This window comes from Mytilus trossulus, chromosome 3 (genome assembly GCF_036588685.1).
Source record: "Mytilus trossulus isolate FHL-02 chromosome 3, PNRI_Mtr1.1.1.hap1, whole genome shotgun sequence".
NCBI classification, from domain to species: Eukaryota; Metazoa; Mollusca; class Bivalvia; order Mytilida; family Mytilidae; genus Mytilus; species Mytilus trossulus.
Window position 1 is genome coordinate 8,202,626 of NC_086375.1, and position 27,535 is coordinate 8,230,160.

At 33.4% G+C, this 27,535-nt stretch overlaps 2 protein-coding genes across 2 annotated transcripts; one reads left to right on the forward strand and one right to left on the reverse strand.

The window, feature by feature from the left end:
• Positions 1-229: 229 nt before the first annotated feature.
• LOC134710087 (F-box only protein 28-like) lies at positions 230-11,654 on the reverse strand. Its single transcript, XM_063570274.1, has 4 exons — positions 11,480-11,654; positions 3,148-3,396; positions 1,927-2,155; positions 230-1,027 (listed from the first exon to the last, which is right to left on the reverse strand). The coding sequence occupies exons 1-4, from the start codon at positions 11,618-11,620 to the stop codon at positions 570-572; spliced, it is 1,077 nt and encodes a 358-aa protein (XP_063426344.1). The 5' UTR covers positions 11,621-11,654; the 3' UTR covers positions 230-569.
• Positions 11,655-14,508: 2,854 nt separating this feature from the next.
• On the forward strand, positions 14,509-16,041 carry LOC134709937 (uncharacterized). Its single transcript, XM_063570060.1, has one exon. The coding sequence runs from the start codon at positions 14,509-14,511 to the stop codon at positions 16,039-16,041; it is 1,533 nt and encodes a 510-aa protein (XP_063426130.1).
• The last annotated feature ends 11,494 nt before the right edge of the window (positions 16,042-27,535 follow it).

Consider the following 27,535-nt stretch of genomic DNA (forward strand, 5'->3'; position numbering starts at 1 on the left):
TTCAGAAAATATTAAAATGTTTTTATTATTGGGAAAAAATGCAACAGATAATTACATTAATTCAAACTTGCATTTTGAATTTTGTTTATACATGTTATATAAATTAACAGGATTTTTCTAGATATTGCAAAACGCAGTTGAGACTAAAATGGTATAATAATAATACCAATAATAAATACACGCAATAATTTCTGAATTTACAGTAATCAGCTGACATTATATTATTAAAATAGGAAGTTGGTACTTTCATAAATTCATCCCAAATTAACTCGCTATCTTTATTAAGAGTAATTTTTGAAGACTTCAAATCATAGATGACCCATGATCTGAGTCCAAATTTATAACTTCCCTTCAATTTCTGTACAGGTAAACCAACTTATTTTTGTGAATTCTTTATTTCACATTTAGCCATTTCTAGGCACCTTCATAATGATTTATTTTCACAATGCATTTATATGAGGATAATTCAAAATTTGACATGTTCATATCATTTTCTGATTCACAAAAGATGAAAAATAAATCACTACCGAAAGTCAGTTGGTTTACAGTATACAATAATTGTATATAATCTATGTTTTCTGTCGTTTTGTTGATGTTCTGGTCTGTCGTAATGGTTTCCTCTTGAGTGCACTCGTCGGTGAAGTTTCGGCGACCATTAGTAACCTGCTGTTCCTAGTCACATCTTTATCTTCCTTCAGTTTTGTTATTTCAGAATAAATATCCTCAAACTTTACGTCATATTCTAAAATCTTTTTATTCAGTTCATTTATTTTCTTCTGTTGTTCATTAATAGTTTCTGTCTGATCGTTTAATTTCTTCTTTTGATTTTGAATTTTCTTCTCCTGGTCCAATGTTTTTTTACGAGTTTCTAACCAGCGATTTTTCATATCATTTATTTCCCTTTTATACTGTGTTAGAACGACAGATTGTGATCGGAACTGACCAGTCAGTCTGGAGAGTTCATGTCTTATTGGGGGACCTCTTACCGCTGACGGTGTTGTTAAAGATATCACAGGCGACGACTGACCTGAAATAGAATTAAAGTAAGCCAATAAATATATGATCTTGGGGATTGAGAGGAATATCTGGTGAAAATCAAAGTGGAATTGTTTGAGAGGTAGGTATTTTGATAGATTGTTTGGGTACAGGTTAATTAAGAAATAGAGTATTCAACAACATATAAGATTCCTAGTAGCTGGTATCTATGTCTAAAGTCCTTTTGTGAGTCAATATTTGTATGTTTTGTATTGATCTGATGAGTCAGGTCTTTTTCAACTTATTTCTATAGTTTCTGATATGTTGTGCTGTTACACCACTGTCCCAGGTCAGGTGGAGTGTTTGTTGCCAGCCAAAATGTTTTAATTGGCCACACTCTGTATGTGTCTGTCAATAGCCAGAAGCATGTAGCTCAGTGGTTGTCTTTTGTTTCTGTAGTGTTTGTCAAACATTTTTTTGTTTGTTATTTTGAAAATATATCAGACTGTTAGTTTTGCATGTTTGAATTTCTTCACGTTTTTCATTTTTGGGTCTTTTTAAATAGCTTGCTTTGAACAACGGGTTTTGCAAATTGACAAAAGACATACAGTAACCTTTGGTTGATAACTTTAATGTTGTTTGGTCAATTGTGGAAAGTTGTCTCATTGAAGAGTGGACAACAAATCATCATTAAAGCTGGTAACAGTTGACATTACATTTTGAAGTTTCTGTATATTCATTTTTTTTTTAAATATACACAAGGAGATCCTATATCTTGATTGTTATTTCATATCACCAATACTAACTTTATTTACTGATAATTTCTTAATAGTGATTTTGACTGATTCTGTGTGCACTATGTATATTTGATGAGAATGTTAATGTGTAGTGTGCTTAGTCGACAATTGCAAATACTAATTTTTAATCCCTTGTGTGTATAAATGATTTTACCTGATGTATCGGGACTACTACACGAATCATTAAAAGGATAAGGTAATGGCAGAGCAGGAAGCCTTGTTTTCAGAGTTGGTGCTATTTTCTCCTCAAAGTGTTCCATAGCCATAGAAGAAATATCTCGTAATTCTTGTAAGAACTCATGGGCCCTCGGAGGCTGGTCTGTAGTTGGTTGTTTTGTTGTTCTCTGTAAAGCTTTTAAAATCTTCAACAATTCATCAAGTACCTGTAAAATATTGTTGTTTCTCACTTTATATCCATTGATGAAGTAAATCATATTTTTTGGTCCCCATATTAAAAATATCAATATGTCTCAACTTCTAAAGAATATCATTTTTCATAGAAATAAAACAAGAGGCTCTCAAAAGCCTGAATCGCTCACCTTGATTTTTTGGCATTTATCTCTTGTTTAAGAGTTTAAGTGTCCAATATCATCGTACATGTAGTTTGTTTTTTAAACAAATTGTGTGTGAAATTGTCCTTAAAGGGCAATAACTCTTTAAGGGGTCAATGGAGAATTTTGGTCATATAAACTTATTTGTAGATCTTACTTTGCTGAACATATTTACTGTTTTCTATTTTTAACCATGGTGACCATGATTTTTGACGAAACAGAAAACAAACACAAACTTTATTCTAGATACCCTAAGGATAATTCAGCTTAAGTTTGGATGCAATTGGTTCAGTAGTTTCAGGGGAGAAGATGTTTGAAATGGTTGACACCAGACAGACGATGACGGACGCCAAGAGATGGCTAAAGCTCACATTCCTTTGGAACTGTGAGCTAAAAAAGTGTGCTAGCTTTACCAATAGGTTTTATAAGTTACATATGTTTTGTTTGGTAGCATGATATGCATTATTTAACATTTTTAAACATGTCTTTCATTGTCATTTGATATGTCTTGTGCATTTTGTTGTTTTTGTAAAAATGTCATGAATGTGGTAAAATGTAGAAAACTATTTTTAGAAATGGTGCATAATTATTCCCAATGAACATGATGAAGTTTGTCTAACATGTTCTATTAACAAACACCTTTATGATATTTTTGTTTATCACACTGGTTTAATTGTAACAAGTTTAAACCTGTTTTTCTCTAATTTGTTCATGTCAGTGTGAATTTAATATCTATCCTGAACATCCTAAACATATTATACTACATTTGTGGTATCCTACATGTATGTAGTAAAAATAGTAGACTATAGTTTATCATATTATACCTTGCCAGGTATAAAACAGCATAGGCCAGTATCGATATATCTCATATAAGTCATACTAAGTAATGATAGACGTGTTTCTATTGCAGAAAGTATATCTACATGTCTGGCCAAAGGGTGATTTCTACGTTCCGACTCTCTTCGAGGGAGCTGGCTTTTGACTTTCTTCTGTATCTGTGAATGAAGTCTGTCTACTCTGGTAAATCCTGTATTGAGCAGAGCCTGACATCTCTTGTTGATCTGATGGCAAACCTGTTAAAATGAACAAATACAAATAAATTTAATATGCATCTTTAGCATATTTACTCTGTCAAATTAACATGATACACAGGTTTTCAGCTGGCTGTCGACTTTTATTATTAGATTTCCTTTCTCTTGGTTCCCTTTCCTGCTATCAACTTACATGTATAACTAGAGGCTCTCAAGAGCCTGTGTCGCTCACCTGTTACTGTATTTACTGATGTCAATCATCTTGGTTAGTAGGTGGGGTCATTAGACACTTTTTTTAAATAGATACCATAGTAATGATTGTGGCCACATTTAGTTTAATAAGGCCCATAATTTTAGAAAAGAAGATTTCAAGTTACAAAAATGACAAAAAGTTGTTCAAAATTGACTATAAAGGGCAATAACTCCTTAAGGGGTACTCTTACAATTTTTATCAATTTGACTTATTTGTAGATCTTACTTTGCTGAACAAAATTGCTGTTTACAGTTTATCTCTATCTATAATAGTATTCAAGATAATAACCAACCAGATGCTCCGCAGGGCGTAGCTTTATACGACCGCAGAGGTTGAACCCTGAACGGTTGGGGCAAGTATGGACACAACATTCAAGCTGGATTCCGCTCTAAATTTGGATTGTGATTAAATAGTTGACACAGCATAGGTTTCTGACACAGAATGAATGTATTCAAATGAACTTAAAAATTTTGTTTTCTCTTAGAGCAATTCACTATGCTGTTGAATATTAATCCTCTCAAAAAAATGTTTGAAGAAATTTTCTTTTATTTATGAAATTTCAAATGAGAAAAATTGAACCCAATTTTTTAATCACATCCCCCTTTCCCTTATTCCAAAACTAATTTCAATTAAAATATTCTAATGGAGTTTGCAACAATTACTACTCATTTAAATACATCATAAAATATTAAGATGTAAAAAAACTGCTTGTTATCACTGAATGGTAAAGATTATTTAAATCTATCAGTTGGTAGTAAAAAGTGAATATACATTGTATATTGTATATAACAAAGATTTAAGTTGATTCTGGACAAAGAAAGATAACTCCAATTAAAAAAAATTCTTGCAGATATTTCTTGCTTACTATACTGGACAAAGAAAGATAACTCTTAATTAAAAAAAAATATTGTGAAATTAGATATTTCTTGCCATTGCACAATACTGTGCAATTGAAAAGACTTGCTATCTAAAAATCTAAGTACATGTTTAGATTCAGCATATCAAAGAGGTCCAAGAATTTAATTTTTGTTAAAATCAAACTTAGTTTAATTTTGGACCCTTTGCACTTTAATTTAGACCAATTTTAAAACTGAACCAAAAATTAAGAATCTACATACACAGTTAGATTTGGCATATCAAAGAACCCCAATTATTCAATTTTTGATGAAATCAAACAATGTTTAATTTTGGACCCCGATTTGGGCCAACATGAAAACTGGGCCAATAATCAAAAATCTAAGTACATTTTTAGATTCAGCATATCAAAGAACCCCAAGGTTTCAATTTTTGTTAAAATCAAACTAAGTTTAATTTTGGACCCTTTGGACCTTAATGTAGACCAATTTGAAAACGGGACCAAAAATTAAGAATCTACATACACAGTTAGATTTGGCATATTAAAGAACCCCAATTATTCAATTTTGATGAAATCAAACAAAGTTTAATTTTGGACCCTTTGGGCCCCTTTTTCCTTAACTGTTGGGACCAAAACTTCCAAAATCAATACCAACCTTCCTTTTATAGTCATAAACCTTGTGTTTAAATTTCATAGATTTCTATTTACTTATACTAACGCTATGGTGCGAAAACCAAGAAAAATGCTTATTTGGGTCCCTTTTTGGCCCCTAATTCCTAAACTGTAGGGACCGAAACTCCCAAAATCAATACCAACCTTCCTTTTGTGGTCATAAACATTGTGATTAAATTTCATTGATTTCTATTTACTTTAACTAAAGTTATTGTGCGAAAAGCAAGAATAATGCTTATTTGGGCCCTTTTTTGGCCCCTAATTCCTAAACTGTTGAAAATAAAACTCCCAAAATCAATCCCAACCTTTATTTTGTGGTTATAAACCTTGTGTCAAAATTTCATAGATTTCTATTAACTTAAACTAAAGTTATAGTGCGAAAACCAAGAAAATGCTTATTTGGGCCCTTTTTGGCCCCTAATTCCTAAAATGTTGGGACCAAAACTCCCAAAATCAATACCAGCCTTCCTTTTATGGTCATAAACCTTGTGTTAAAATTTCATAGATTTCTATTCACTTTTACTAAAGTTAGAGTGCGAAAACTAAAAGTATTCGGACGACGACGACGACGATGCCAACGTGATAGCAATATACGACGAAATTTTTTTCAAAATTTGCGGTCGTATAAAAACTGCGAAATTTCCTTAAAATTACCAATTTTAGGGCAGCAACCCAACAACGAGTTGTAAGATTCATCTGAAAATTTGCGAGGGGATAGATCTTATTCTGATTGACATTTAAATCTTGAAAGATTTGCCCTAAATGTCTTAGTTTTAAAGATATAAATCAAAAACTGCATTTTACCACTATGTTCTAATTTTAGACATGTCGGCCATATTGTTTAAAAGGCGGTGTCATCGGACACATTTTTTAAACTATATACCACAATGATAATTATGGCCAAGTTTGGTTTAATTTGGCCATGTAGTTTCAGAGAAGAAGATTTTTGTACAAGTTACAAAAACTGACGAAAAATTGTTAAAAATTGACTATAAAGGGCAATTACTCCTTAAGGGGTTGACTGACAATTTTGGTAATGTTGACTTATTTGTAGGTTTTACTTTGCTGTACATTATTGCTGTTTACAGTTTATCTCTATCTATAACATGTATAATAGTATTCAAGATAATAACCAAAAACTTCCAAATTTCCTTAAAATAACCAATTCAGGGGCAGCAACCTAACAACGGGTTGTCAGATTCATCTGAAACTTTCAGGGCAGATAGATCTTGACCTGATTAATAATTTAACCACAGTCAGATTTGCTCTAAATACTTTGGTTTTTGAGTTATAAGCTAAAACTGCATTTTACCCCTATGTTCTATTTTTAGCCATGGCAGCCATCTTGGTTGGTTGGCGGGGTCACTGGACGCATTTTTTAAACTAGATACCCCAATGATGATTATGGCCAAGTTTGGTTAAATTTGGCACAGTAGTTTCAGAGGAGAAGATTTTTGTAAAAGTTTACGGACGACGGACGACAGACGACGGACGCAGGACGACGGACGACGGACGCCAAGTGATGAGAAAAGCTCACTTGACCTTTCAGGTCAGGTGAGCTAAAAAGGAAAGCCAATTTCCTGTGAAAATACTGACAAGAATCACATTTTTAAGATTCGTTTTAACAGCTATTATCAATGATAATAGGATCCAGCAAATAAAACCAGGACAGCTGCACCTCATGCTGAGACACATCTTTTGGATTCTGATATACATGTAGCATGCACATGTCTAGACAGAAATTTCTTTCTATCAATCTGGCCCTAGTCGAATCAGCCCACATTTTTATCATGTTTATGTTGATCCGGCCCAAATTTAAAATTACCAACAATAATAAATATATACTTGAAATTTAGTTTCCTTTATATAAATTCCTCAGAACGGCAAAATGTACCTTGAATAAGGTTGTAATAAAAACTTCACATGTACATTTTTACTTTATTACAAAAGAGGGGCAAAAGATACCAAACGGGCAGTCAATCTCATAGATCGAAAATAGACGGACAAAGCCATGGCTAAAAAAGAAAAAGACAAATGATAGTACACAAGACACAACATAGAAAACTAGAGGCTTTAAAGAGCCTGTGTCGCTCACCTTGGTTTTTGTGAATATTAAACAAAGGACGTAGATGGATTCATGACAAAATTGTGTTTAGGTGATGGTGATGTGTTTGTTCATTTTACTTTACTGAACATTCTAGCTGCTTACAATTTTCTCTATCTATAATTAACTTGGCCCAGTAGTTTCAGAGAAGATTTTGGTAAAAGATTACAAAGATTTACAAAAAAATGGTTAAAACTTGACTATAAACATGATAAAGGGCAATAACTCTTAAAGGGGTCAACTGACAATTTCGGTCATGTTGACTTATTTATAGATCTTCCTTTGCCAACATTTATTGCATTTTAAAGTTTATCTCTATCTATAATGATATTCAAGATAATAACCGAATACAGCAAAATTTCCTTAAAATTACCAGTTCAGGGGCAGCAACTCAACAACAGGTTGTCTGATTCATCTGAAAATTTCAGGGCAGATATATTTTTACTTGATAAACAATTTCACTTTCATGTCAGATTTGCTTTAAATGCTTTGGTTTTTGAGTTATAAGCCAAAAACTGAATTTTTCCCCTATGTTCTATTTTTAACTGTGGCGGCCATCTTTGATGGTTGGCCGGGTCACGCCACACTTTTTTAAACTAGATACCCCAATGATAGTTGTGGCCAAGTTTGGTTTAATTTGGCCACGTTGTTTCAGAGGAGAAGATTTTTGTAAAAGATGACTAAGATCTACAACAAATGGTTAAAAATTGACTATAAAGGGCAATAACTCCTAAAGGGGTCATTTGACCATTTCGGTCATGGTGACTTATTTGTAGATCTTACTTTGCTGAACATTATTGCTGTTTACAGTTTATCTCAATCTATAATAACATTCAAGATAATAACCAAAAACAGCAAAATTTCCTTGAAATTGCCAATTCAGGGGCAGCAACCCAACAACGGGTTTTCCGATTCACCTGAAAAATTCAAGGCAGATAGATCTTGACCTGATTAATAATTTAACCACAGTCAGATTTGCTCTAAATACTTTGGTTTTTGAGTTATAAGCCAAAAACTGCATTTTACCCCCTATGTTCTATTTTTAGCTGTGGCGGCCATCTTTGTTGGTTGGCCAGGTCACGCCACACTTTTTTTAAACTAGATACCCCAATGATAGTTGTGGCCAAGTTTGGTTTAATTTGGCCATGTTGTTTCAGAGGAGAAGATTTTTGTAAAAGATGACTAAGATCTACAACAAATGGTCAAAAATTGACTATAAAAGGCAATAACTCCTAAAGGGGTCATTTGACCATTTCGGTCATGGTGACTTATTTGTAGATCTTACTTTGCTGAACATTATTGCTGTTTACATTTTATCTCTATCTATAATAATATTCAAGATAATAACCAAAAACAGCAAAATTTCCTTAAAATTACCAATTTAGGGGCAGCAACCCAACAACGGGTTGTCTGATTCACCTGAAAATCTCAGGGCAGATAGATCTTGAACTGATGAACAGTTTAACACCTGTCAGATTTGCTCTAAATGCTTTGGTTTTTGAGTTATAAGCCAAAAACTGCATTTTACCCCTATGTTCTATTTTTATCCGTGGCGGCCATCTTGGTTGGTTGGCGGGTTCATGCCACACAATTTTTAAACTAGATACCCCAATGATGATTATGGCCAAGTTTGGATTAATTTGGCCCAGCAGTTTCAGAGGAGAAGATTTTTGTAAAAGTTAATGACGACGGACGCCAAGTGATGAGAAAAGCTCACTTGGCCCTTTGGGCCAGGTGAGCTAGAAATAAAGACTAAGCAACACAAACCCCACTAAAAACTGGGGGTGATCTAATTAGGTGCTCCAGAAGGGGAAGCAGATCCTGCATCAATTATTCATTATTGTGTTCATGGTGTTATGGGGCCTGATTGGCTTGGGGCCAGAATTACTAAGGCATGATTCATCTCAAGGTATCAGAATAGTTTGAGTCTAGATCACTCTATTTCTGTCATAATAGATATAGAAAGATGTGGTGTGAGTGCCAATGAGACAACTCTCCATCCAAATAACAATTTAAAAATTAAACCATTATAGGTTAAAGTACGGCCTTCAACACAGAGCCTTGGCTCACACCGAACAACAAGCTATAAAGGGCCCCAAAATTACTAGTGTAAAACCATTCAAACGGGAAAACCAACGGTCTAATCTATATAAACAAAACGAGAATAAGTTTATTAACATGATTAAAGATCACATTTCCTGTACCAGGAAATATGACAGCTTGAAGTCTGTGACATCACATGCCCAACAATGACGTCACACTATATATATATATAACCATTACATTTGAGAGCCATTGAATATTAAATTTTTACATGTATTGCAGTGTTTAATCTTCAGTCTTTTATTTGAAAGGGATACAGCAATGATGAAAAGGCTTACATAAATTAAAAACTGGACACATCATACATGTCATATGTGTTCCTCCGACAGCAAGAAGGTTGAATACACTGCACATGTACATTGTACCAGAAAATTTATGTGTCTTTAGGATGCATCTTTAAACCCCTTCAAAAAAAGTAATCAAAGAGCAGATTGCTCTGAGGGATACGATTGCCATTGTTTCATTGACACATGTATACATGTAGCTGGATCATATTATTTTCAAAACTAAGTCAACTGCACATGTAAAATATAGAAATCTGAATAGTTACAAAATGGTCAATCCCGGATAAAAGTGTACGAACAATGTACTTAGGCCTATTGTGTTTTATTTTTGTACTATTAATTCCAAGTTTACTTTCCACAGCAGTCACTGAGACTCAGAGTGAGAGAAGGTATTTCACTTTGTATCTTATCGCCTATTTTCCTACGTTAATTCTAGGAGGAACCCCATTCCTAACTCTTTAAATATTTAATTTCCTTTGGGTCAGTGATCATGACTCCTTTCCGTACACATTCCTTGGTTTAAATTGCGATCGTTTTCTATATAATACTACGTTTATCGACAGCTAGAGCTAATACTCGACGTGATGTTTTGATTCAAACTTCATTTCCGTAAGGGAGACAACTCGAAACGATAATATGAAAGAATCCATTTCGCCTGAAGGGGTGTTCTCGTTATAACTTGACGATGAGGAATACATTTATTTTATTTTAAATGATGCATATGATTTAAAATTATGCAACAACAATAACCCTCAATAGCAGACATACATAGGAAAGATCCCATGAGTTATAAATTAATAAATTGAGTGGGGAATCCAGAGCAACCATTCAATCTAATACCCCTTGAAGTCAAGAAAACTACACGCATGCGCATAATTACCAAAACAAACCCTGGAACAAGAACGTATATTAAAAATGTTTATTAAACGACCTGGATGGTTCTCTTTTTATTTATGGGAGTACAATCTCAAATATCAGTTGCATAACGGTAACAAATAAGAAAAACTCCACTTCAGTTCTTATATGACAGAAATAGATTTATCGGAATTCAGAGAACTCTCGCAATTTTATCACAACTAGGGAATTCCCTCTGACGTGTTTCTAAATTTATAAAAACACTAAATATAAATACTGCTTAATTAACTTTCCGTGTTGTTAAAAACACGCATATAAGTCAAGAGAAATGTCAAACATGAAGATTATGAAAAGAACATTATAGTAAAGTTGTTTAAGTTCAATCTTTTTGTTTGTTTTTACCTTTTAAAGCAAGACAATCATAAGAATCTGAGATGTTCCTTCATGTTTAGAATAAAACGATTGACGTGAGGGCAATGCTCTGAGCCACCAGTATAAGTCTACAGATTGCTTGAAAGCAATCGTATCCCAAAAACACAAAAATACCGAACTCCGAGGAAAATTCAAAAAGGAAAATCAAAAGGCAAAATCAAAAGTCCAAACACATCAAACGAATGGATAACAACTGTCATATTCCTGACTTGGTACAGGCATTTTTTAATGTAGAAGAAGGTGGATTGAACCTGGTTTTATAGCTAGCTTAACCTCTCACTTGTATGACAGTCGCATCAAATTCCATTACATTGTCAACGATATGTCTACCTTTTCATTTTTTTTTGTGTTTGTAATATTTTTTATGAAGATTTAACTCTTTCCAAGTGTGTTAATTGTTTTGAAAATCGAATTTTCGCTGACTAAGTTATTCGGCGAATCGTTACATCAGGGATGAAACTAATTCATTTTGGCAAATGACGATTGGTCACTTCTTGTTAAATTATATGCAAATGGTCAACAGGTCAAGCGAGTTGTTTGACATTGTATTTCTACGTAATTCTCACCGGTCTCAGTTCACTTATTTCGTTAAACGAAAGATAAGTTAAAATGGTGTCTAATATCTCTTCTGGAATCGATAAAATTGTAGGAGTATGGCATAATTCAGCAGTATTTTCGCTGAATATTTCTGAATTTCCTTCAGCCATTTTCGGAACCAGGTATATGTTAAAATTAAGAGTCGTACGAGGAACGGACATGATTTTTTGTGCGCAAATTACGGATTTACAGATTTCACGAGAAGAGATCTAGAGAGTAAAGCTAAGTCAATATATTCTTACTCCACTCTCGTTGAAATCTTACTTTTTTTAGTATTATTTCCAAAAATTCAAAACATGTGAAAAATATCAATCCATTTAAAAAAAAAATATGATTATATATGAAACTATTTTATACTATGTGAAAAAATTGCGTAGTTTTTTTAATTTTCAAATTGTGTAGCCAATACGGTCAGTGTCGTCAGAGACAAATTTCAAATAATATTGGTAAAATTCCAACTGATTGGTAGCAGGCTAATGTTGTATAAAAAGGTGACAAGCATAACTTTAATAATTATAGACCAGTTTCATGTTAATGATATGTCACATAGTGTAAAATGCATGATTTCAATCCTGAAAAGTCACGATATGTAAATACGTATCTTTATTTTTTTTTAACCCTTTCGCTTATGATTATACATTGCGCAATCATGTTTTAGAATCAATAAAAGACAGTTAATATTTAGGCGTAACTAAACCATGGTCTTGACTGGAGAATACACAACTTTTTGTGTGCTTATAGTGTTTTATTTTGCGTGTGCTACTCCGATATAAATACTACATGCTACTGTGTGCTGATATTTGACATTTGTTGTAATCTGTAATATATAACTTGCTTAGCTTTTATTCTGCATGTGCTATCTATGTTCCAGCTCAAGCGAGAAAATCAATCTCGTTGAGATAATCAACGATAATCTATAATTATTAAATCATGTATATGTTTTGTTTATTAATATCAGTCGGTTTAAAGAGCTCTTAAGAGCTCATATTCATTGTTATTTTGTATATATGCAACCGACTTTAAATAAAGATTACTTTACTTTACTTTTTATTTACACATAAACAATATTACCTAAAAGGTAAATAAAAAATATGTTTTCTTCGTGGAAACTTAACAAACAGCACACGTAAGGTTACTTGCGTGACATTTGGGGAGAGTAAAAAAAAAAACTAACATTTATCATGGCATACATGTTAATGGATTCAATTTGTTTTTCGTTTGATATATTGATATAATCGTCTGAGCAAAACAAAACGGTACAACTACATGCATTTTTATGTATTTTACACTCTAGCTGATAACGGTGTGCTCAATTTAAAGTCATATCGCAAGAAAACAAAATGGAATACTTTATTTCAAACCATTTTATTCGATGAAATAAAATTAAACAAGAAAATAGTATTTCATGCGCAACACAACAGTCTGTCTTTCCCTTTGCCAATTAAAACAAATAAAACTTTTTTTTAAAATAGCAATACAAGCAAACTGAAAGGATGTTTCATTTTCCCCAATTATCAGAAAGGAAGCAAAAAAGTTTTAGAACCACAAATGATTTAAAACATTTCTGGATTCCGTTTGTATGTATTTAACTAAAATGGACAATATTCTACCTTTTAATTTCAATTAAATAATTTTTTTTCAAGATTAACGCCGCTAATTTGCACTTTTGATATAGCTGTTATATTTGCCACTGGACACTGATATAACATCAATGAATGAATTCGAGTATGTTGCGCGTTACTGTTGAAAATTGATTAAAACTCCTTTCCAATATTTAGTACAAGCCTTATTCAAATATTATTCATTCAACACATATTTTATTCATTAGTACTATATTAAAATTACAACAACGAACAATCAAATAAAATACCGAATACGCCATTTTGACCATTTCAGTTTCTTGGACTTTTTATTCTATTAAACCACAAGATTAATGTAGAAACAATTCGAGTAATTCTTGTGTTTTTACTTTATATATATATAGTAAAATGCAACAAACGATTGCTGCTGTTCAAAATCAAATTATTTCAAAGATATGATATCTTAAACGACAAAATTAAAATCAAATGTTTATGTGACATATATTTTCTCTTACTTTCATTATTGAATAATGGTAATGTGTTCAATATTACAATAAAATTCACATCATGAAAGAGGGACGAAAGATACCAGAGGGACAGTCAAACTCATAAATCATAAATAAAGTGTAGGGAGTGAACCTAGTTCCCCTCTACATGCCATTTTTTATGTTTGTATATCAACTCCAATTGAAAATTTACTAAGCTTCATATGAATTTTCTCTAGAATTAGACAATCAGTTTCTCTTGATATACAGTTATTCGTATATTTTTGCTACTTATGTGTCATGCGTTTGATGTAACAGTTTATCAGTCTGATCTCTATGACGATTTTTTATAATCTTACTTAATATACCATGTAAATAAAGGTCATTGGTACCATTATCATACACAGACTGCATGGTACACATAAGTTTTGTTTGCATGGTATGTATTGGTTTCAGAATCACTTCCGGGTCTTCGATAATAATAACTAACCTTATTCTTATAAGTGCAAGTTTTAGTTACCCGCTCATGACTAAAAAATGGCTGAATGCTTGAACAGAAAGCTGGAATTTGATAATGTTAAGTGCGGAATTTGTCTTTCAGCTTTTACCAAACCTATTTTACTGAGTTGCTTTCATATATTTTGTACTCCTTGTGTTACAAAACTGACTGAAGGTAAGATGTCATTGGTTTGTCCGCTATGCAGGGCGGAACATATGCTTCCGGATAATGGTGTTGAAGGTTTAACCCTTTATCCGTACACTCAAGAGGGATCTCCTTATGATACAAACGTAATCAGTCTTTGTCAAATGTGTGGCAACGGCAAAAACTTAGTTTCAAAATGTATTGACTGTAACAGCATTATGTGTTCAGAATGTAATGCATATCATCTTAAGCACTTAACTTTTAAGACACACAAAACGGAGAAAATAGAAATGAGATGTGACGAAATTAGATTGCCAGAGACAAACATGATTATAGATGACACGTGTGAAACGCATCAAGAAGACATTTCACTTTTCTATGAATCCTGTAATAGAGCAATCTGTAATGAATGTAAAACAACAGATCACATATTTCATAAAATAAAACATATAACGTTTCCAGTCCAGAAAAGGAGAAACTTTTTGCAATCAGCAATTAGCGCAATTAAATCAAAGATCACGGCAATAAACCAGGAGAAAGACATTTTCAAATTTGAAGAACAAGTTTTCTATAAACTGTGCAGACAGGGAAAAGAAGAACTAAGAACGCATGCAACAAGATCAAAAGAAACTGTATGCAAAATAATAGACGTTTTAGCAGATACAAATTTGCAAAAGATTGATGAATTGCAGAAACAAGAAATAAAAGCAATAAATACCCACCAAGATGAACTTGAAACGAGGACGTTGTCTTTGCAATGCTTGCAAAGGAGCACTGAAGACATTGTAAACTTGAGTAGTAATGGAAAGTTGTTTAACCATTATGCGTTCCTTTACCCGACATTAACAAAAGCAATTAAGCAGGAGAATACATTTACCGTGTCTATCCCACAGTTCTGCTCTGGTAATCCAATCGAGCACACGTATATAGGAAAATGTTTTGGCAAGGTTATTAAACGGAAACAACACAGTGCTGCAAGTGAATCGGAAACCCACATTTATTCGCTACCATTGATTTGCGACGTAACTAATTTTACAAAGGTAACCTCTTTTAATATTCCTGACATTGTAAGTTTATTTGGTATATGCGAAAACAAGGCATGGATACACGTTGCTCCAAGAAAAGATAAATATGTTAAACTTTATTCTGTAAATGATTCAGAACCAATTGCAACGCTTGAAGTTAAAGTTCCAGATAATCACCGTATACTGCGGGCCACAGAAAATGAACTTTGGGCAATAAGTGGTTCTGTTTTATGTAGGAATACAATAGACAAAGGCAATGGTATAAAAACTGAGAAGATAGTACGTCTACATGAATTCGAAGACGTTACATTTTCATTAATTGATGAAAACCGTGTTGTCGCATTTTCGAAAAACGATAAATGTTTTTCCGAGGTGAAGATCGATGGAGATAGGCCAGTCTTTGTAAATGATACAACATTTAAAACTATTCCTGCAGATGATAAACTTGCTGATCTTATAACCACTGAACCTTTCATGATAACCGTAACCTTATCAAATAAAATTTTACTGACGTGCAAGAACAAAGTCATAACCGTTGACAGAAACTTTAATTTAAACAACGTTCACGAGAACAAAGGATCTGATTTCAAGGGCATCTGTGGAGATCCGTATGGAAATATATTTATAGTAGATTATAATTTGAGCAAAATATGTCTGTTTAATTCTAACGGGGATTTTATTCATTATGTGTCAATGCGAGAAATTAAATATCCAGTGTACATTACTCGTGATTCAGTTGGTAATATATGGTGCGCTGATAATTTTGGAGGTCGTGTAATGGTATTATCTTATCTCTGAGTTAAAAATTCTACATGTTCTAAGCAATTGAGATAAGTGAATATTTTAACATCTACAAAGGATAACGGTAAATCACAGAAAGACAACATTTGACTTACAATAATTACACTGATGTTTACGAAATCACTTTTTTATGTCTACATGTATAATGTTAATGCACATTTAACGTAAGTTGACATTGGATGGTTTGATTTCATATCTATAGTTTAGAGATTAAGTGACACATATCAAAATTACTGCGTCTTTGTAATATTTATTTACTTGCTTGTTTGTATTTATAGTCACTTGTGATTTTTTGTCAGACGTTTGTTTACAAAGTTTAAGTTGAAGGATCCCAATTATTGTCACGTCAACTAATTTTGTCGGTTTTGATAAAACCAGATTGAAAACTAAAATAAAATCACAAAAAATACTGAACTCTGAGGAAAATTCTAAAAGGAACGTCCATAATCAAATGGCAAAATCAAAAGCTGTAACACATCAAACAAATGGATAACAAATGTCATATTCCTGACTTGGCACAAGCATTTTCTCATGTAGAAAATTGTAAATTAAACTGGTTTTATAGCTGGCCAAACCTCTCACTTGCATCATTTACTTCGGAAAAGCAGGAATATGACAATTATTGACCATTTGTTCTGCTAGACTCCCTTTTTGAAATTTACATTGGACTTCATATATAAAAAAAAGATGTGGTATGATTGCCAACGAGACAACTATCCACAAAAGACCAAAATGACACAAACATTAACAACTATAGGTCACAGTACGGCCTTCAACAATGAGCAAAACCCATACCGCATAGTCAGCTATAAAAGGCCCCGATAAGACAATGTAAAACAATTCAAACGAGAAAACTAACGGCCTTATTTATGTAAAAAAAATGAACGAAAAACAAATATGTAACATATAAACAAACGACAGGCTCCTGACTTGGGACAGGCACATATGTTATAATAAAATTTTGTCTTTGGCAATTCATAGTTGTTATAGAAAAATTATGAATTGCCAAAGACAAAATTTTATTATAACACATACATAAATAATGTGGCGGGGTTAAACATGTTAGCGGGATCCCAACCCTCCCCTTAACCTTGGACAGTGGTATAACAGTACAAAATGAGAACGAACTATAAAAATCAGTTGAAAAAGGATGAACTCATCAGATGGACAAAAATACAAGTGGACGTGGCCGGGTACTTATACATCCCGACACAAAAAAGACACAATGAACAGATCTGAGAGTACTCGCAGTTATCTGACAGTTAGTTCAAAGCAACTAACAACTAACAAAAAAAAACCATGCCTCTAAGACTAAACAATCAATCCGTACACATCCAACATACAATGGATTTAGTATAAAGACGTCATTAACAGCCAGAGAAAAACCTGACCTTGTGCAATGCCAAGTAACAGGTATCGCCAGATTGTAGATCCATGAAAATGTAAATGTATATAACATACTAGTAATATTTAGTTAGCTTTTAATATACTGATAACAAAATCAATATTTATACCAACAAACAATATTCAAAGATCTTATTACAGTGTTGAATAAGTAACCTTTTAGAATAAGTTTATTTAAAGGAGCGACAAGTTTACATGGATCATTTCGAAATTTCCGGGCGCGGTTAACAAAATTTTCGTAAAAATGAGGATGTGCTATCCCGTTTGAAATAAGTTTTCTACAGGTACAACCAAACTTCAATACCAAATCTTTATATCTATGGAAAAAGTTAGTAAAGGTTTTAAGTAATTTATGATAACAATATACCTGGTTTAATAATTTACCAGTAACACATAGGTTGCGTTTTTTAAAATCAAAAACGTCACAACAGACACGAGCATAGCGAACAAATTGTGAAATATAAACACTGTAAGATGGTGCAAAAGGAACATCACCATCTTAAAATTGTTGTTTTGTTATTTTTTATACCTTACATTTCTAAACAGTGAATGCGTATAATCCTCTAGGGTTGTTACACGTCTACATCGTCTGAACTGATGTTTACTTTCACTGCATTACATATAACATGTATAATCAACAAAAGATAAGTTTCTTAACAGTAAATAAAGACAACAGTAGTATACCGCTGTTCAAAACTCATAAATCCATGGACAAAAAGTCGGGGTAACAAACTAAAACTAAGGGAAACGCATTAAACATAAGAGGAGTACAACGACACAACATTAAAATGTAACACACACAGAAACGCACTAAACATTAGACAAAATCCAATGAGAATAACAGATATAACATCAAAACCAATTTTATGAATTTGAGATACCGAAGTCTGTGTTCATTTTTAATATTCAACTAACAACACAGATAACCGGGAATTATTATCGTCACCAAGAACACTATATGAAACATACTGCTTTAAAAAAAGGACAGAAACAATGACAAACAAATACCATTTCTTGAGAAGAAAGAATGCACTTGTCAATCGCTAGAGTATTCCTCGTGATTTAGAATTTGTAAATGATTTTGTTGGAATCAATAAACATTTTATGGGTTTGCATTAATTTCTGTTCATGTATTATGGTATCAACTTTATTTGGCATTTAAAACTTTTTAGGATTCGAGAGTCACTGATGAGTATTTTTAGACGAAACGCGCGTCTGGCGTATATACTAAATTTAGTCCTGGTATCCATGATGAGTTTATTTTCAAAGGAACGCACTCATGGGATCTCGACAGATGACATACATTACAACATTATCTTAATATTATCTTCATTGTAATTTTTTGTTACTATTTTTCCATAATTAATAATGTTGTTGTTGTTTTTGTTATTTAGTCCGTTCACACGTCGTACAAAAGAAGATAGTTCTTTGATGATAACATTAAACATGCCATTTATTCTGCACAAGATGCAAATTTTGACAATAAATTTCTCTTCACTGTCAAAATATTTGCAAATAAAACACGTATGAATAAAAATGAACAGATTATAGACTAAATAGAACAATTTGACGGAAACTATTTAATTTTCTGAAAGAAAGCTCCTTTTGATTGATTTTTTTAAAATTCACAATTATAAAACTACGCTTAAGCCCCAGTCCCACTAGACCACGATCGCACCACGCTCACCGCGATCTAAATTAAATGCAGATCGTGGCGAGGTCGCGGTATGAGCGGCATGAAAATATAAATTTTCGTTGCTTTCACGATGCTACTACGTCCTCATTACGCTTCTGCAACGATCCCGCTACGATTATAACACGTTCTCACCGCGCTTATTCTGCGACCTTACTACGCTTATCAAGATCTTTCTACGCTCATCACGTTCTCACTACGACCATACCACGAGCTATTTGATTGCAACACGATCTTACCACGCTTCTACTGCTTACTGCGATTAAATCACGTTCTTACCACGATAACACTACGTTCAAACCGCGATCTTACTACGCTCTCAGCAATAACGTCAATATCGTGTTCCATATCAATACAGTATCATTCCTTTATTTCTATTTCCGATTAATACGTAGATTTCTCGAAAAAAATACAATCATGCCACCAAAATCTACTAGAACACGTAGGCGTGGTGTTAGGGTTGATGTAGAGGCAGATGGAGATATGATAGTAACGAATTTTGATCAAGAGAGATGTCGGACCGACCAATCCGACCTAAAATACAACCTACTGCTGGTCCATAAAGCTAAAATGTCGATTTTTTAGTGAACAATAGCAGATATGAAACAGAGGTGTCAATAGATATAGGAAGATGTGGTAGAGCGCCAAAGAGACAACTCTCAATCCAAGTAACAATTTTTAAAAGTAACAATTATAGACCAAGATACGGCCTTCAACACGGAGCCTTGGCTTACACCGAACAGCAAGATATAAAAGGCCCCAAACATTACTAGTGTAAATCAATTCAAACGGGAAAACCAACGGTCTAATTTATATGAAAACAAGAAGCATGGTTGAGCCGTTAGAGAAAATGGACAAGAAGTACCAATTACACACAGACAAACAAAACCTGGAGAGAATTAAAATATTTATAAGAAAATGACAATGAGAATAATGGTCGTAGTATGAACGTAGTCAGGTCGTAAGAAGAGCGCGATGAGGACGGCAAGGGCGTGCTAGAATCGTACTATTGAGGTGAACAGCGTGGTATAGTCGTAGTTAAAGCGTAGGTTGGTCGCGGTGAGAACGTCGTGATCGTAGGGATGTCGTAATAACGTCGCAATGAGATCGTAGCGCAGTTTCTCCGAATAGAATCACGCTTTCTCTACGCTCTCACTGCGATGGTACAGCGACCTTTGCGATCTTACTACGATCTTAGTGCGCTCTCACTACGCTTCTACTACGACCTGATTTCGCCACGGCCGCACGACGTTTGTTTTGAACATGTTCAAAGTTTGCCACGCTCATCACAATCTTGAAGACCTCACCACGACCGTGATACGACCTTACTGCGATCTACACGATCGTACTACGATCATCAAAATTTGCATTTTTTTCACAGATCGTAGTGCGATCGTGGACTAGTGGGACTGGGGTGTTACTGTGTTATAGTTTTATTGATTTTCTAGTAAAATTACGAGTGTAAAGATTGAAAGAACGAAGCTCGCTTTCGATATTGATAATTTGCTGATCAAGGGACTTTAAAGGTCATATTTAACATGTACTAGTATGTAAAATGGGACTTTAATTGTCACAATTTACATATATGTCTGTTGTATAATACTTAAAAAAATGCATTGTGAAAAGTTACTTGTCTACCATATGTAAGTAAGACAGTTGGAATGAAATAGTTATCAAAGGTACCAGGATTATAATTTAATATGCAAGACGCGCGTTTCGTCTACACAAGAATCACCAATGACGCTCATATCAAAATAGTTATACAACCAAGTACAAAGTTTACGAGCAAAATTCCAAATCGTTGTGCCAAATACGTCTAAGGTAATTTATTCCTGTGATAAGAAAGTCATTATTTTTTTGTAAAAATCAAAGTTTAGGGGACAGGAAATTTATGAAAATGACCATATAATTAATATTCATGCCAACTTGTAAACTCCCAAGTATATCATCACGAAAGGTTTTCAAAAGAGTTTTTTTTTATCTCACCAAAAGGGCCAAGTGACATTTTCTCATTACTTGGCGTCCGTCGTCCGTCGTCGTTAACTTTTACAAAAATCTTCTTTTCTGAAACTACTGGGTCAAATGTATCCAAACTTGGTCACAATCATCATTTGGGTATCTAGTTTAAAATATGTGTCTAGTGACCTGGCAAATCAACCAAGATGGCCGCCAAGGCAAAAAATAGATTATAGGGGTAAAATGTGAATTTTGTTTTATAAATCTGAAACCAAAGCATTTAGAGCAAATCTGACATGGGGTAGAATTGTTTATTAAGTCAAGATCTATATGTACTGAAATTTTCAGATGAATCGGACAACTGGTTGTTAGGCTGCCCCTGAATTGGTAATTCTAAAGAAATTTTGCCATTTTTGGTTGTTATCTGGAATATTATTATAGATAGAGATAAACTTTAAACAGCAATAATGTTTAGCAAAGTAAGATCTACAAATATGTTTGCCATACGAAAATGGTCATATTCAACATGTACTAGTATGTAAAATGGGACTTTAATTGTCATAACCACTTAAGGATTTATTGCCTTTAATAGTAATTTTTTATCAATTTTTCGTAAATTTTTGTAATTCTTCTTCTCTGAAACTACTGGGCCAAATTTTACCAAACTTAGCCACAATCATTATAAGGGTATGTAGTTTAGAAATATGTACGGTAACTTAGCCAACCAACCAATATGGCCGCCATGGCTAAAAATAGAACATAGGGGGAATCTAGATTTTGGCTTATAACTCTGAAACCAAAGCATTTAGAGCAAATCGCTCGGGCTTAAATTGTTAATCAAGTCAATATGTATAAAAAATTGCACAACTGGTTGTTGGGTTGCTGTCCCCAATTGGTAATTTTTAAGATTTTTTTCTGGTTTTGGTTATTATCTTGATTACTATCATAATCCTGGTACTTTTGATAACTATTTACACCACTGGGTCGATGCCACTGCTGGTGGACGTTTCTTCCCCGAGGGTATCACCAGCCCAGTAGTCAGCACTTCGGTGTTGACATGAATATCAATTATATGGTCATTTTTATAAATTTTCTGTTTACAAAACTTTGAATTTTTAGAAAAACTAAGGATTTTCTTACCCCAGGAGTAGATAACATTAGCCGTATTTGGCACAACTTTTTGGAATTTTGGATCCTCAATGCTCTTCAACTTTGTATTTATTCGGCTTTTTAACTATTTTGATCTGAGCGTCACTGATGAGTCTTATGTAGACGAAATGCGCGTCTGGCGTATAAAATTATAATCCTGGTACTTTTGAACTATAATAGAGATATACTATAAACATCAATAATGTTCAGCAAAGTAAGATCTTGAAATAAGTCAACATGACCAAAACGGCAAATTTAGGCCTTAAGGAGTTATTGCCCTTTTTAGTAAACGTTAAACAATTTCTATTTATTTGGAAAATTTTGGAAAATTTTTACAAAATATTTTCCTCTGCAACTAAAGGGCCAAGTTTATTACAGATAGAGAAAATTGTAAGTAGTTAGAATATTCAGTAAAGTAAGACCTACGAACACATCACCATCACCAAAACACAATTTTGTTATGAATCCATATGTGTCCTTTGTTAAATAAACATGCACATAGACCAAAGTGAGCGACACACGTTTTGTTAGAGCCTCTAGTAAATTAATGCCTTCGAAAATATTCCATTTTATTCTTGCAATAATTTCAATATGCATACTACATGTGTAGAAAAAAAATCATAAGCTCAAGATAAAACACCATATACTAATACCACACCGAAGAAAAAAACATAGTAAACAACACGCTACAAAAAGAAACATATACAAGGAGCAGAAAACCCTGTCAACAAATTGGGGGTGATCTGAGGTGTTCAATGTTCAAGAAGTCTATGCAAATCCGGCTCCGCAAAGCAACTTAGCATGTTTACTCCTGACACCACTTTTAATTAGCGTACTGAGAATTTTTCAAAAACTCAAGAACATGTAGTTTGCTGTTTAGAAACGATGAAATATGTTTAATTACATTAAGGGTACATATTGTTTTCACCAGATGCGCAGTTTGACAATAAATGTCTCCTCAGAGATGATCGAGGCAAAAATTAAAAAAATCCAAAGCTACTAATAATTAAAAATAAATAAGAGCTAAAAAGCAAAAAGGAGAAAAAGAATAGCAATAGCTAGGCAAGGCATCAGAACGGTGTACTAGGGAGATTTAACCTTTATTCAACGTATATTTCAAGGTTTCAAAAATGTTAAAATGTTGCCTGTACCAAGTCAGGAATATCACAGTTGTTATCCATTCGTTTGATGTGTTTGATCCTTTGATTTTGATATTAGAATCTTTCCATTTTAAATTTGGCCCGGAGATCAGTACTTAAGTGATTTTACTTTTTTGCACATACAACTGGTGAACTCCGAGTACCCGACACAGTCAAACAATTCAGACCAAATATTGTTACTGTTGCCAGTCGTATTTTGTACGATTATTTTTTCCGCACATTAGTCTCGATGCACCAGAGTTATCGTTCTTACAGTCAATCTTCATATGCATATGGAGCGTCTGGATAATTGAGACTATCCGCACATTGGTTGTCGCTGGGGTTTGTATGGGTTGCTATTGTAGCCAGTTTCTTTTTTATTCAAGCTATCTTTTTCAATTCATTTAAAATTTTGCAATACCTACTACATATGATTAACTTCCAATTTGCAATACAATTAGAAATCTATTAAATAACTTGTACTAATACTTGTAAACCTTGTTTGGGGATAGGAATACATCTTTCTTGAGAAATTTCGCCGGGATGTCAATATCTTATAAAATTGACTGTAAAACAGTACAATCCTAATAAGCATATTCAGACATAGACAGTGAAATGGAAATGATTCCAGATATTACCAAAGTTCCCTTTTAATCAGGCCAAAATATGAAAGACGACATATTGCTTTTCACAACACAGTTTACATCTGTAAATACTAATAAAATACAGTCGAAACGCAAATAAACACAAAGGATAATGGAGTACTCATAGATCACACAACACGAAAACTGACTAAAAGACAAAACAACAGTATACAGGGTACAACAAACGTAACTAAACACGAAGCAACACGACCCTTTCTAAAATCTGAGATGATCTCATACGCTTCAGAAGGGTGAGCAGATAAATCCTGCTATACATGTTGCACCTGTCGGTATATAGGGTTTTGAATCGTTTGCTATGTCAGGGAGAACATACCAGCACCTAGCTTGGCGATCTCCGTGTATTCATGTTAAAAGCTAAAAAGGTACAAACCAAAACATAAATTTTTCTACACGCATAACATTTTCTTTCTCGGAGTTAATGTAAATCCTGCATAAAAGCTGCAAAAATATAACATGTCTGGATCTAATAAGTACTTCATCTGATAATTTAAATTTAAGGTAGTTCAATTGATACTATTGGTCATTAATAATGTATTCGGAATTGGCGTTGTTTGAATAAACAGAAAGATGGTTCAACATTGTTGTCAAAAATTTTGGCTTAATCGGTTAAGGATGGAGACGAGGAGAGTGGATCGTAGCGAAGATAGTCATTTATATGCACTTGATGAAAAGTGTCGCTAGAATTAAATGTGTTCCTGGACAAGCTGCTAATACCTTTTATTATAAATCTTTTTTGCATATTTGTTTGTGTTATGATGATTAAGATTATAACACCATATTGACTGCTTTACCATGTTTACCTCAATTTTTGACATTTTTACCTACTATGTCTGTATGTTTTGTTCACCCATTGTTGTCAACATAATGCAATTTTAATCGACCTTCATACAAGTGAGACTTTTAGCTTGCTAAATAACCAGGTTTAATAACACCATTTTATACATAAGGAAATGCCTGTACCAAGATAGGAATAAGACAGTTGTTTTCCGTTCGTTTGAGTTTTATTTTGCCTGTTAATAATGGACATTCCGATTTGAATTTCTCTTGCAGTTCGATATTTTTGTAAATTTACTTTATATTCATTTACATGATCATATCGGTACTGTTAGAAAACACCAATATTATGCATAGCCATATGCAACGATGAAATGTAGCAACAGAAAACTTATTTTATGACTTTTGAACAGCGATATACCACTGATTGTCCCCAAAACATTTGGTTTCCTTAATTCAAACGACGGAAAATAAAAAGACATAAAGTAGTGTACACTTGTTTTTGAACATCCTATACCCCACCCCCCAAAACAAACAAACTTTTAACTATTGCATTAATAACAACGAGTTGCTTTTTTTAAGACTGCACATAGACTTAATAAAACCTTTAACTTAAATCTGATGGACAACGGAACACAGATGAAATAAACTGAAATAGGATTTCTTGGAATAATTTAAATTCAAGGTATTGGTCAGTTTTTTTATGGAACTAATTGATCTATCTCGATGATAGTATGTGTGAAGGACTTGGAACCGCGATGGTCTTGATAAGGTGCGATAGTTTGACCCTGCAGTGCGTTTAGAATTACTCCGAAGTGCGATGGTGGTATTTAGACTGAATCTTGTTGATAGCTATGCCGAGGTACCATGGTAGTTACGATGGAGCGCAGCGGATAACGTAAAAAGTTCATTTTTATTGCTTTTCATAATCACACGTCGATGAAAAAAACAGTTTGACTGCTAGAGGCAGTACATTACTACTAAATAGCTAGACTATGCAGAAAAAAATATTATTATGATCTCTAATTCATTATGCAACTGCAACTAAGAACATAATATTATGAAAGATATTCTGTGTTTCCAATTGTAGAAACACCGTTTAAAGAGAGATATAGATGCAACTTAAATATTGCAGGGTTCTAAACAATGAAATTCAAACAGTGTACATACTCTGTTAGTTCAACTATACTGTTAACAAATAGTTATCAAAGGTACCAGGATTACAGTTTAATACGCCAGACGCGCGTTTCGTCTATAAAGACTCATCAGTGACTCTCAGATCTAAATGATACCATCGGGGACAAAACGTCCATCAGCAGTGGCATCGATCCAGTGGTGTAAATAGTTATCAAAGATACTAGGATTATAATTTAATACGCCAGATGCGCGTTTTGTCTACATAAGAAGCAACAGTGACGATCAGATCTACATGGTTATTAACCCAAACAAGGTACCAGGATTATGATTTTATACGCCAGACAAAACTTTTGAATGTTTGAAATACTAAGGCTTTTCTACCTCATGAATATATTTCCTTAGCTGTATTATATATGATTGCGTGCTGTAGAGAGTATTTACATTAACTTCATTTCTTGTCCTAAATTATTTGCTGGAACCTGGACATAATAACCACCCTTTACGTTGTAAACACTTTTTTATAACCAATTTTATCTGATGCTTAATCAACATTCAATTCTATAATCCTTTATAAATTCATAAATGATAGAATCAAATGAAATTCCCAAGTTTAAAAGAATAAAGGGGGGTGAATTATGAAGTAAAAAATATATAAACTATTTCTTCCAGGTACAACAGTGTAGTTAGTTCTTTTTAAATATTTGACACTAAGCCAAAATTTTATCGGAAAGACGAAGTCTACCATGCACTGAGCTCGAAGTATTCAAACATCTAATTATAGATCTGTTGTACGATTTAAATTTAAATTTAAATCCAAGGACATCAAAATGGCTACATGTTTAAGCAGTAGTCAAGAAAGTGATACAGTTAAATGCGGAATTTGTTTGTCAGGTTTTATCAAACCCATTCTTCTGGATTGTTTTCATATATTTTGTACTCCGTGTATGTCTAAACTGACTGAAGGTAAGGATACTTTGATTTGTCCGTTGTGTAGGGCGGTACACGTAATTCCAGACAAGGGTGTTGGTGGTCTTACCCTTTATCCGTACTCTAAAGAGACAGACACACCTGATACGCAGAGTGTGGATTTCTGTCAGATGTGTGAGAATGAAGAATACGTAGTTACTAAGTGTATCGACTGCAAATGCAAGATGTGTTTGGAATGTTCAGCATACCATTTAAAGCACAAAATATTTAAGACTCACAAAACAGAAAAAATAGAGAATAAATGCACTGAATTTAAATCACAAGAGACAAAAATGTTTGAAGATGACACGTGAAAAATGCACAAAGAAGAATTTTCACACTTTTGTGAACCTTGCAATAAAGCAATTTGTTATGAATGTGTTGCTCAAAATCACAGATTACACAAAAAAGAACCGATATTTTTTCAAGCCCAGAAAAGAAGAGATCATTTGCGATTGGCTTTTAATGCGATGAAATCAAAGGTCACTGCAATTAATCGTGAAAGACAACAGACGGAGTCTGCAGAAAATAATTACTACCATTTGTGTAGACAAGGGAAAGACGAAATAAGAACGCATGCTGAAAGATCAAAAGAAATTGTCTGCAAA

What these genes read in the sequence shown, in the direction of transcription:
- LOC134709937 (XM_063570060.1), top strand. Translation starts at nt 14,509, where the DNA reads ATGAGATGTGACGAAATTAGATTGCCAGAGACAAACATGATTATAGAT.
- LOC134710087 (XM_063570274.1), bottom strand. Translation starts at nt 11,620, where the DNA reads ATGGCTGAAGGAAATTCAGAAATATTCAGCGAAAATACTGCTGAATTA. An exon ending in AAATAAGTGAACTGAGACCG is followed by an intron (nt 3,397 to 11,479) that starts GTGAGAATTACG and finishes TCATTTTAACAG; the next exon opens with GTTTGCCATCAGATCAACAA. An exon ending in GCTGTTTTATACCTGGCAAG is followed by an intron (nt 2,156 to 3,147) that starts GTATAATATGAT and finishes AATATTTTACAG; the next exon opens with GTACTTGATGAATTGTTGAA.